Here is a 13,082-nt window from a genome sequence, read left to right as displayed (position 1 = left end):
TTTAAAGCGAGATCCCAAACAAACAGAGCCAGCTCACCCCTCCCTTCCGTGTTTCTTGCATCCAGTAGAAACTATCATGAACGCAGCGCAAAAACCCACAACACCTACCCCTTGTCGTGTGTGAGAAAGAGGTATTGAACCCCCAACTCACATGCGGGACAGGACACACGCAAGGAGTGAACTTTTAGAAAGCAGGAGCCGGCTCAGAGAGTTTAAGGTGCTGGTTTATTTACACCTCCAAAAACGTGCAAAAGTCAAACAAAAGAATACAGCCTCTCATCAAGCTGTTGCATCTCAAATGCCCGCCTTTTTCTTTCCCTTACCCAGCCTCCCCATAAAATAGGCCTACCAATCAGAGGCCAATTGGGAGAGCCCACTTGGTAAGGTGACACATCAATACAACCATGATCAATCAAACGCCACCGAAAAATAGCCCCACTATATCTTTATTAAACGATGCATAGAAATATATATACACACGAAACACAGTCTTTGACATAACACCAACCATAACAACGACAATCAGAAGCACAAACACTACCTCACTACCCCCGCCATTAGCAAACCAAATGAACTGTCCCGGAACAGAAAATAAAGCCCTGGTTCCCATGGGGCACGTGTTCCCCATGGACCAGTTTGCCGGACGGACAGGAAGAAGGGTAGTTGAATTAGAGCGTTGTGTTTTGACAAACAAATGAATGTATGGTTAACTCTGTAAATTATGTATCATGTTGCGTAAATAAATGAAGTGGATTAAACTGTGGTGTGTGGTTGTTGTTTGTAGTGTGGTGCTATGTGTGTATGCAAAGGTAAACGGGGCTAAATGGTAGGATCTGGGGAAATGCAACCCTCACTTTTCACACGGTGATTGGTTGGAATACTATTTATTTTGGTTTTGAGTGGTTGTGTGACGCAAAACAGCACACATAATAAATAGCTGTAGGCCTATTACCCCCACATAGCCACAAGATGTCAGTGCTGTGACGTATTTAACAAGTAAGTTGTAATAACCGCATATAGCTACAAGATGTCAGTACCTGCACACATACAAGGAAGTAGGCTGCGGGCGCTCGACACCATAGCCAATCAGAGCACGTTATACGTCATAGAGGCCACGCCCGCCCAGTATTTATTATGGGGACGCTGCTCAGACGGGCAGAAAACGCTTCAGGCAGGCAAGATCCAATGGCATGAAAATTTCACTATCTGAGGTTTTCTAACATTAATATGAGTTCCCCTAGCCTACCTATGTTCCCCCAGTAGCTAGAATTTCCGTTCGGTGTAAAACGAGCACTAGGCATTGAAAAAAATGAGGCTCAGACGCGCCGCTTTGGAATGTTCGCGGTATGTCGTCATTAAGGGAGATGCCACCTCCCCCTTCTCTGCCTTGCCCGCCCAGAGAATTTGGCCCGCCAATGAGACAATGCGCTACAACGATGCGAGCGCCACGTGTGTGTGTGTGTGTGTGTGTGTGTGTGTGTGTGTGTGTGTGTGTGTGTGTGTGTGTGTGTGTGTGTGTGTGTGTGTGTGTGTGTGTGTGTGTGTGTGTGATTACACACACTGTAACGCAAGTGTTGAACACTTCTTTGTTATTTGGAAAACCGTTCTGCTGTTGGTGTTATGGCGCATAACACATCGGTTCTTCGACGTCTCGGGTATTTCCACAAAGAGACTGTAGTTGGGGTTATCTCAGCCATGGTTGAGAAGGAATTGGGGGAAAGGAACTTTCGGCTTTGACTTCCTGAAGTAAATGAACTGCGACATGAAGGAGAAAGGGATTGTTGCCCGCGATTATCTCCCGCCGGAGCCCCACTGTCCGCTGCCTGCTGCCGTGAGGCACCACAAAGCACCACCGCCCGGCAGCGGGCAGCGGGCAGCCGGCTGCCGGCAGCGGGCAGCGGGCAGCGGGCAGCCGGCAGCCGGCAGCGGGCAGCCGGCAGCCGGCAGTGTGCGGTTCAGTCTACTTCAAATTGATGTGGAAGTGGAAGAACCAGAGATGTCGGAGAACCCTACGCAGTCGTTTGCGATTCATAATATCGTCTGGAGGCGCACACAGCTTTTTGCCGTGATAATATTTATGATATAGATATCTATGTATTATATGATATTATTTAGATAGAGCTCCAGGACTGTAAAGCAAGTGTTGTACAACTTCTTTGTTATTTGGATAACCGTTCTGCTGTTGGTGTTATGGTGCATAACACGTCAGACTCTCGTCTCTATTTCCACAACGAGACACGTACCAGAGACGAGAGTCCGACGCGTTGTAGCTGCCAGCAGAAACAGTTGCATAATTTTGGTTTATTAGAATAAGTTTAAGTTTCATAAAAGAATAGTTTTAATAAGAATGACACCACATTTAAATATATCATTATATATTTATCTGCAGTGTTGTGCCTGAACGCGTTCACTGAACGAAAGTTCATGAACTCGTTCATATTTTGGGCGAACGTGAACTGAACGTACTGTATTACTGCCTGATGAACATTACTGTGAACTCGTTCATTCTGGTTTCAGTGAACGGCACGCTCACTCGGTTTAACTTCGTTCAATGGGGGGGTTATTTCTCTATCAACACGGCGGATGCGCGCGCAGATCGCCGTGTTGTTTGACCGGTTGCCATGGTAATCTCCGTGCGGTTCATTTGCAGTTGCGGTGTTGCCAGCTTACTGTTACATTAAACTTTAATCAGTAAAGGTGGTTATATGCTATAGACCCTATAGTATCTGTCATATAAAGGCTGGGACGAATTTCAAATTAAAAATATGTACACTTTATTTTGAAAGTATAGACCAGCGCGATTCCCATTGAAACGAATGGCGCGGTGATTATTCTTCAAAACGAGAGCTGTTAAATTGTGGAAAATGAATTGAACTGTAATCAGACAAAGCGGTTATATGCTATAGACCCTAGAGTATCTGTGGTATAAAGGCTGAGACGAATTTCGAATTATAAATATGTACAATCCATAACGTTAGCTCTCTGGCTCATAGCTCAGCGGAGTAGAATATCTCATAGAATCATTGCTTGTTGGCCGGAAACGGAAAGGGGGGCTGTTCACGTTTGGTTGTAGTCTTTTCGCTCGGTTCTCCGTCTCATCAGTAGGGCTAGAACCGAGTGAAAAGACTACAATCAAACGTGAACACCCCCCTTTCCGTTTCCGCCAACGAGCAATGAGTCTTCCAACAGAAATCAATGGGATTTACAAAATGCGCTAAATGTGGAATAAAACACGATAGAAACTGTATTTCGCTACGATACTTGATTCAACCACTCTATATCATCCTAGACAAACCACAAAGGGGGCTCAATGTTCAAAATACCGGAATAAACGAATAGCTCACAGCAACATTTGAAAAAAAGAACTATGAACTAGTTCATTTTTTGGAACTGTGAACTTAGTTCAAAATTTTGAATTATGAACGTTTAACTGAACTAGTTCATTTTAAAATTTGTGAACTGAACTTTGAACTAGTTCACGAAGAAAGTGAACTTTCCCAACACTGTTTATCTGCATATCTTTTGTTTTGAAATATGTTACAAGCTTACCTGTTCATGTAATGTATAGCGGAACTATTGTTCTGAGGTGCAGACGATTATTGGTGTAGCACCAGCATCGGAACACGCAGCGCATGCCGAGCCGCACGTTGAGAGAAGTAATTTACTTCTGAGAAATTACATTCGTTAGTTCACCAAGAGACACACAGGAGAGAAGTTGCTTCCGTGTTACCTGTTTCACTCCCTGGAGTTAACGCGGCCAATGAGGTTTGCATAGTTCTTTGAATGTGTAATTATCATGTTATTCTCTGTGATAATATTCTTATTTATGTAACTCATGTATGATTTCTATGCTTTTATTTAGTTCCCACGGCATGTTTGATGGCAACGAGGATGATAAGATAAGTTTAATGCCCGTAAACAAGAACGCCTTGTGTCCGTGACTGTTAACTGGAGGGAACTACAGACGTGTTATGCGCCATAACACCAACAGCAGAACGGTTATCCAAATAGCAAAGAAGTGTACAACACTCTCTTTCTAAATAATATCATATAATACATAGATATCTATATCATATAGTACATATTATCATGGCCAAAAGCTGTGTGCGCCTCCAGACGATATTATGAATCACAAACGACTGCGTCAGGTACTCCAACGTCTCTGGTTCGTCCACTTCCACATCAATCTGAAGTAGAATGAACCGCGCTGCTGGCTGCCGGCTGCCCGCTGACCGCTGCCGGGCAGTGGTGCTTTGCGGTGGCGGTGCCTCACGGCAGCGGGCGGCGGGCAGAGGGGCTCCGGCGGGAGATAATCGCGGGCAACAATCCCTTTCTCCGCCATGTCTTGGTCCAGACTACTTCAGATCCAGGACGTGGAAGAATCAGAGACGTCGGAGAACCCGACGCAGTCGTTTGAGATTCATAATATCGTCTGTAGGCGCCCACAGCTTTAGGCCGTGATAATATATATTATATGATATAGACAGCAGTCGAGATGAGGGGGGATGTCATCCCCCTTTGGAATTGAAATTATTAAAAGTACCCCCCTTCTGAAATAGCCATCCCCCTTCCCATCCCCTGTTATTTTATCAATTAATGTGGAAATAATACTGCTATTTTATTATAGCGGTTTCCTTTTTCAATTCGGGGCAACGTTACTTTTCCCAGAGACAGATTTGACAGCGACACTGCATTCTCGGGCAGTATGCTATTACGCAAGCACGCAGGCACGCTTGCTGCACGCCTGCGTACTTGCGCAATAGTGCCTTCACGAGCTCTCATTCCACACCGTACGAGACAGACACTGGTAGCATGAAGCTGTCTCTGCATCTCAGACATCGCTTCCGCAGGCAACTCTGTCCCCTTTCTCCCTTTCATTCCAACCCGTGAGTAACGCTAGTCTCCCTCCTCTGCTGAATGCATTTTTGAAAAAAAAAGAATAAGAATCAGTTTTTAAAATCCTTAAATGTGATGCATGCCTCCGAATCGTGTGATGCGTCCGATCAGCTGCGTTTTTATATAAAAATATATAATAATGATAATAATAATAATAATAATAATAATAATAATAATAAAAATAATAATAATAATTATCACACCGTTGGTCTCCCACCATATGCGCTATCATCAGAACAAATGATCTGTCCCCAGGGGCGTAGCCACATGGGGGACCTCTGACCAGCCACCCTGGTCAGAGGTTGGCCACCCCCTGGCCCCCCGAGTCAGATAAAAAAAAAATATATATATATATATATATATATAAATTCATTTTAATTTTTTTAAATTAAAAAATCAAGAACGGAAACAGTCTAAAGAAAGCTGAAATATATACACTATTAGTTTGATCTAACTTTGACTTTATTTTTATTATATTTTGACATTATAAATAAATATTGACAATGGAGTCCCCCCCCCCCACCACAGTAATAATGTCCTGGCTACGCCCCTGTCTGTCCCTAAAAGTTAAAATCCACCTCCCCCCCTGGCTTTTTTTTACAACTCGACCACTGGATATAGATATCTATGCATAATATGATAATATTTAGATATAGAGCTCCAGGACTCCCGCCGGAGCACCCGGAGTGTTCTAGAATATTTATAGAACACGACCAAAGACTGTGTGCGCCTCGCCATTGCCATACATCCACTGTAAAGAGAGCGCAGGGTACCGTGGCCGCAAGCTGCTCAGGGCCACACCCCCACCCTCCTCCTTGACCCGCCTCTCTCCTCCCCATTTGTATTAAAGCTACAGGCAATGAAACGCCGCGCTTGGGGAAAGTTCAATGTGCGACTGGCTCGTAGTGGCTGTAGTTCTGCACCACAGCTGAATTTCGGGAACATCTTCAAATACTGTGTTAGGGGCCCACTTATATCTATATTAAAGCATTCAAAAAGTAGCATGCCATGGGACCTTTAAGTGTCTCTCCCCGCGGGCCTATAAAATTCACCTCCTTTTGCTTGATAGATATCATACAGAACCTTTACCAAATAAAGTGAGTTACAAGCGATACTGATTCGACCACCTTTTCTAAAAGAACACGGTAGTTGGAAGTACCATTTGTTTTTATGTACGATCTCGGAGCATAGGCTGCCTACAGAGACATATTTTTTTGACGGTCTGCTTATGGGGCGGGCAGCTAGCTGATCGTGAGGAAAGATTAGATAAATGTGATCATTTATGTTTCGGCCTAGAATCGCTGATACAACCTTCAATGTTTTATGTTCATACATATATATAGGCCTATTTATATATATACACACATTCATTTTCATGTGTATTTTAAATATTAATTTTAAACTTTGTTTTGCAGACAGTGTATGAATATAATTTTTTTTATTTATGTATGTTGTACTCTGGCTTACCTTGATCCCAGAATTCCTAGTTTGCCTACCTCTTTTTCAGCCCCTACACCACTGCATATGACAATTTATTTGATCTATCCTATCTATTAACACATTAGGATATGTGTGTGTGTGTGTGTGGGGGGGGGGGGGGGGGTAGGGAGAGAGAGAGAGAGAGAGAGAGAGAGAGAGAGAGAGATTTGTAAGTAGATGGATGGATGGATAGGATAGATCAAATAAATAGTCAAGTGAATAGTTAATAGTTTACTAACCATCTCTCATGTTCCCAGGTTGGGTAGTAAGGCAAATTCCACATCCACTGCATAACTTGTCAGTCTTTTCAATATTTTTTTTACAACTGGAACACTTCATCTTCGCCTCTTTATTGTCTCTCTTGAGGGGGAAAGAATGTAAAGCAGGATTAGGTTAACAGAGCCGAACGATTTCACTCTCAATTCTTAAAAAAATATCTTAATTGGTCTTATCCTTTCGAGGCGTGACTCAACAGTTTACACAACCCCTTTTAGCAGTCTGCATATTAACCCATTTAGGAAGCTTACGAGCCAACTCGGATTGAAAAAAAGATTGACCTTTTTGCTTCTCAAAAATTGAAATAGTCTGTATGCTGGGCAGTTTGCTTAGCTTGATAGCCCGATATGACATCCCAGCTTGTAGCTTCTTTGAAATTGTGCTTAGTTAGAAAGGTACGAAGTACATAACTGTGTAGCCTACTTCGCAATTGTACTAGTGTCCAAAAAATAAATAAAACCTTAGGGCCTGCATAAATGTAAGGCGACGTGCACAAAAAGGCTCAATAAATAACACCATACAGCCTACCAGTGTCACGTCTCTTTCTTTTCGGATGAGTTGGATGTCAGCTCGTCGTTTCCATCATCTCAGGATGTGAGGAGCGACAATGTCTCCCCCTTGTCTCCTTTGCAAGAGCTCAGGAGAACGTCTTGTCCGCAGTCGCCTCTGTTGAAACTACATGCGATGTAGCGGAAGAGAATTTGTAGAGGAGCCTTAAGTTTCGATTTATAATAAATGGGCGTTAACAATGCCTGGTGTCCACCGCACGGGGAAACGAAAACATATGAGTTATAGCCTACTGTTATATAGTTAAACTTTTCTCAAGCTGTGTGTGTCCACTGTTATTCGCACCGATTTATTTGGTATGTATGGAAGTAAATCTGTGCCATCGGATTTTGAAAATCAAAATCAATGTGCAAATTCTGCAACATGCACGAGTTTGAAGCGTAGACAGGCATGAAGTCGTTCACGTCGCACCCGAAGCACTCCGTGCTTCCACTGGAACAACAGCTGCTGCCGCTTCATTTGCCCAATACTGTCTGCTCTGCGCTCTCGTTCCACAGTGCGCGCTCTCGTTAACACTAAGACTTGCCATGATGACAGTTGACTTACCATGACTGTGGGATTCAGACATTGACAGTGAGGCTACAACACAGCCCATGCCTAGCACTTCACAAGGTAGATAGTATGCCCGTATTGTTACCCATTGTAAATAACATTTCACACTGCTTATGGTGGAGCTACGTGGTGGCCAGGGGTGGTCGTGGCCACCATTGGTCAAACTTCGGCCACCACGCTGGCCACCCCTACGACCGGGCCAAAACCAAAATAAAACGGAATGCTATTTCCGCATAGCTGTCGTTCCCTTTCGGACGCATTTTACTGCAACACAAAACAGGAGCTTCCAATGCGTGTGCTGGATCCCACATGGATGGATGCAACTCTAGGGGCTCTATAACACGTGTGGAGGAGGTTTCGGCCTCCACAGAGTGTGAGGTAAGTTATTTATGTGTAAGCTCATTCTTTTGAAAACGACAGGGTTGAAAGATTTAGCTTCCTTTAGCAACGTAATTGAGCTCACTAGCGCTAGCATGCTAAGCGAAAACTTAGTTTCCAAATTGCCTTGTGTGTCTAGATAAGGCTCTGTGAATAATACCCATGTAGTGATTCATTATAACTGTTGCCTCACAATTGTATCATAGAATGAAGTTCTGTTCATTTGTTTATTTGTTACAAAATGTATCATTGAGTGGCCAGCAGCAGCAGTGTTTTGTTCCCAGATTCAATGATGTTTGTTGTCTTGCAAGCTGCCTGTGGGCATGATCTAAACCCCTATTCGATAATGTGGTTGATAAATATTTTGCTGCCTGCTCTCTTCACCTGTCAGGCAGAATGAAAAGAAAAATGACCTCATGCTTTAGTAAAAAGCCAAGTAAGGAAACAAGGCACTTGTGATAACCATTTGCCATAGCGTTCATTGTAGGTGAAATTACTGAGACGGTCATCATGTAGCCACCTAACCGATTATGTCTTTCCACCAAAATTAGTTTATGGAGTCCTATTCTGCTTGACCCCCACATTGCTGCTCGCAGCTATATTTTTATCTTGTGGTTACCCTGACAGGTGTCAACAAACCGCGCCTGGATAATCAACAGGACAAGATGGTGACTAATCCTGTGGTGGAAGAGGCTCCTTCGGGCATATAAATCAAATTCATATAGTGTGCATGTTGTGCATAATGAATATAAAGATATTTGGTGACATGGTTGATGGCTTATGGATCTTGTTCTTGTCTTAGACATTTCTAGATCGAGAGTGGATGCCCCGGTCCAGCCACAGCTCAAAGAGTTTCCTAGGACCACATTTGGCGAAGGGAGAAGAAATTTCAATGCCGCATGGTATGCGCAACACGCATGGATTGAATACTCTGTGTGCAAGGACGCTGTGTTTTGTTACGCCTGTAGGTACTTTGGCCTTCCAAATTCTGAAATGGCCTTCACTGATATAGGGTTTAGAAATTGGAAAAAGCCCATGTTCAAGGATGGGGGCTTTGCTGCCCATGCAAAATCAGAGGCACACAGCAATGCAGTGAGAAGGCTGGACAAGAGAACACCTCTCTGCTGAATACATTGTCTCAGGACCACTCCAAACTCATTCAAGAAAATCGTCATTACATTAAAAGTGTAGCAGAAATTTTATTGTTAACCGCCACACAAAACATTGCCCAAAGAGGCCATAGGGAAAGTGAGGCAGTTGACAACAGGGGGAACTTTCTTGCAATATTGGAGCTACTTGCCAAACATGACCCCGTAGTTGAAAAGAAAATGACTGGAGTGCAAAATGCTAGATACACCAGCCATCAAATCAAAGGTTTTGGATACGTTGGGAGAGTTGGTGTGCTCCATCGTCAGAGAAGTGAAAGAGTCCCAGGTCTTTGCCCTTATGGCAGACAAAACCAAAGACGTTAGTTAGAAGGAACAGATGTCATTTGTGCTATGGTATTATTATCGTGGAGAAGTGAACGAGAGCTTTTTGCACTTTGAGGCATTAAAAGAACTTGATGCTGCTGCTTTGACTCAGAATAGTTAATATAGGTGGTGAAATGCTTATTAGAGGCACTCCAGAGTCATAGACCTTGGTCTAGCTATAGACTTGGTTGAGGCACTGGTCCATAATCTCCAAACCTTCAGAAATGAAGAGTACTTCGATGGGTTATGGAATAAAGTCATTGATACAGCAAAACAGTGCAACATCGAAGTCCAACCCAGCCGAAGAAGAACACTACTGAGCAAAAGGCTAGATAATTCACATGTGATGTCCACACTAGGTGGTCGTTCAGAAAAAAAACCAAGACGTGTTCCGAGGCCAGATTTTTTACAAAACCATCGATGTGATGTTGAGTGAAATTGAACAAAGGTTTTCTATGGCAAATTGTGCTGGCATGCGCGGTATTGACGCCTTAAACCCCAAAAGTGATGACTTCTGTAATGAGGAAGCGCTGCTTCCATTTGCAGAACTTTATGACTGCAATACAGATGATATCCGTCATGAATTACACCAGTTCAGGCGGATATTGGATCGAAAAAATCCAAGCAGGCTTGGAAAAGCCCTCGAGGATAATAGATGTGACAAAATTCCTCGAGCCATGCTGTGATGTTTTCCATAAGCTTTTTAGGTTGAATAGAATTGCAGTCACCATTCCCGTTAGCACTGCTACATGTGAAAGAAGCTTCTCTGCACTTAAACTGATCAAATCATACTTGAGAGCAAGGGTGGATGACAATAGATTGAACAATTTGGGAGTTCTAAGTGTTGAGTCTCGAAGAGTAAAATCACTTAACGTGGATGACTTTGTTAATCAGTTTGGCCAATCTAACCGAAAAATAAAACTTGCATAGGTTCTTGATTGATCATTATCATGAGTCAGTGTGTAATGTTTATTGTTGGACCATATTTGTGCCCCTGAAAAACCTGTATAGCCAAGGGTTACACTTTTATGATGTGTTGAGTTCTAGTTGATACATAGCTGCTGTTCAGAAATTGAAAACTGTTTCTCACACACACACACACACACACACACACACACACACACACACACACAGGCCATACTGTTCCAGACCATACCATCTACAGAACATTCCCTTCTGTATTTATCTCTCCCATGGGCATCTGTGCAGACCAACATTTATTCAGATATATATTTCATTCGTCCTTTTAATCCATTTCATGTCATTCAGTTTCATGTGTAAGCATTTTGTCTCCTTCAGGACTTGGTTCAATTTTCCCAGAGAAAAACCTGTATTAGTATCCAACATCCACCCAAGCTTCTCTTTTATGCAATTGTTTAGGGTTATTTATTTATTCACAGATAGACCTAGTCATATAAACCAAGCACAAAATATCGACGTCTGACCTTTGACCTGTGCACAGAGCCCTCAGTGGAGGGAAATTGGTTGTTTTTGTTTCGATTTATAACTTATAAGATGTTGTGTGAGCTACTAATTCTGGCAAATGGCTAGCTTTGTATTGTCTGTGGTGATTGCTCACATTTGATGCAAATTGAATGATGTACAATTTATTTTGTTAAGAGATGGTAAATAAATACAATTCACTTATTTCTGACTCTGGCTTACAGTGATTTAGTCCTAGGAGATAGGAGACACTAAAAGAATGGACTTATTTTCTCTAGATGTACCCTCAAGATGGGTATGTTTAAGTTAACTGCATCAATCTAGTAAAATGGGATTGGGGACTGGGACTACTAGAATAGTTAGAATAAACTAGTACAGTTTTTTCCGCTGCCTGTTAACCATGTCATTGGTATGAAAAGGCCTGATACTATCAGGTAAAGCCGACTTCTCAAAGCCGATGAATATGCACCAGTTACAATGAAAAGAATCATGTTTCAGATTTATGTGGCCACCACTATGTGAATTATGGTCCCAGCATGGCCACTCCTATACAATTATTCTGGCTCCGCCACTGGCAACAGGCTTCGGATCCATGGACCTAATATACATTATAACAGGAATAAATTATAAAATGTAATGAAAAATGACTAATTATGACCACCTATCATTCTATTAAAAATGATTATATTTCTAAAGAAGATAACAGGAGTTATGTTGCATACAGTAATTATAATATTGATGCCATGAACCCAGTGTGCTGGCCATTTTGGTCATGGGTATTGGCCATGTATCCTGCTCACTCCTGTTGTACCGCCTGCTGAATGATGCCGTCCCTCTTCCCCGAACCACCGGTCTTCCTCTTGCCACACCACTTGCCCTCCCTGTTGCTTCCTGTCCCCCTTCTATGGGGGGACACCAGTTCTTATCAACAGTTGACATTACACCTAATGTCAAAGGTTGGGAACGACTGCCCTATACCATAAGCAGGCATGGCCGATCTTAAAGGAGACATATTATACCACCATGTGTGAGTGTGAGAGCCTTACGAGCCGGTTCGAAAATCTGTCCCATATGACATCACTAGTGGGCGTGTCCACCTAGATCTGTGCTGGATAGATGAGCAACGTTTACTTCAGTCCACCGGCTGGTAGACTCATAGACATCTAATATCATAGACGGAGCATCGAACGCTACCGCCTACTGGCGCTGACGAGACGCGATCTTGGAGTGGTGATCCGCTCCACTCAGTGTAATCCGTTTGGCAGGAGCAATGAGCTGTCAGCGCATTTAATGAATCATACCTCACTGAATACCACTGATTTTCACACGTTTTTTTGTCATACGTGTAGCTATGATAAAGGACACATGGTTTGGCGTGTTTTATTATTCATAGTTGGCTTAACAGTAATCAAATATTCTTATATGCTTTAAGTGACCAGACATCCGAGATCAAAACTGGGAACATAATCCCAGAGAAGGGGGAAAAAACTGGTCAGCTATCTTTAAGTTGAAGAAACAATTTATGATTAGGCTATATATACATAAATATCCTACATAAACAATGTATGAATACATTAGATATCCATATGTCTTACCTTATAGACTGTATCTCGCTGCAGCAGCAGAGTTTATTCTGTCTTGACACTTTGTATTAATATTTTGTATTTACTTTTATTAACATTCTTTCCTTAAATTATTATAGTGTTTACAATGATTGTTTTATATGTGTTTTTTATGTATGTCCCTTTGGAATAAAGCGTCTGCCAAATACTTAAACAACATATATAAACACCTGAAAGTTTTTATATCAGCTAAAACCACCAATCTGTTTCACTGGATTCAGACAAAACCTAATTCTGTTTTACCTAACAATGTTAGTATTTGAATATTGTTACTTGAATGACTCCATTTATATCATGGTTACAGTTATACTGTTAAAGTATTGTCTTATACTTGGCCTAAAATGAGAATGCATCATGATACAAATCTGCTGATGGAATGTTTATTTGTGGATGGATG

General features: G+C 42.3%; 1 protein-coding gene and 1 long non-coding RNA gene across 3 annotated transcripts in view; one reads left to right on the top strand and one right to left on the bottom strand.

Annotated features, from left to right (window-relative positions):
* The window catches only part of LOC307082738 (E3 ubiquitin-protein ligase rnf213-alpha-like), a 42,606-nt gene extending 34,739 nt beyond the window's left edge, over positions 1-7,867 (bottom strand). The window contains exons 1-3 of one of the 2 annotated variants that reach the window (XM_079746404.1): positions 7,765-7,867; positions 7,180-7,326; positions 6,615-6,735 (exon numbers count right to left, since the gene is read on the bottom strand). In XM_079746404.1, coding sequence (XP_079602530.1) covers positions 6,615-6,714 — 100 coding nt within the window. In that variant the 5' untranslated portion in view covers positions 6,715-6,735; positions 7,180-7,326; positions 7,765-7,867. Of the gene's footprint in view, positions 1-6,363; positions 6,447-6,614; positions 6,736-7,179; positions 7,327-7,764 lie in introns of those variants that run through there. The other variant, XM_079746405.1, reaches the window with a different exon arrangement.
* A 34-nt stretch (positions 7,868-7,901) lies between these two features.
* Positions 7,902-11,239, top strand: LOC307082740. Its single transcript, XR_013812230.1, has 3 exons — positions 7,902-8,148; positions 8,776-8,816; positions 8,951-11,239. It is a non-coding gene; the product is annotated as an uncharacterized lncRNA (long non-coding RNA).
* Positions 11,240-13,082: the final 1,843 nt, after the last annotated feature.

The sequence above is a fragment of the Pollachius pollachius genome (assembly GCF_949987615.1).
Source record: "Pollachius pollachius genome assembly, chromosome: 11".
Classification (NCBI taxonomy): Eukaryota; Metazoa; Chordata; class Actinopteri; order Gadiformes; family Gadidae; genus Pollachius; species Pollachius pollachius.
This window is presented reverse-complemented; position numbering and strand designations above follow the sequence as displayed.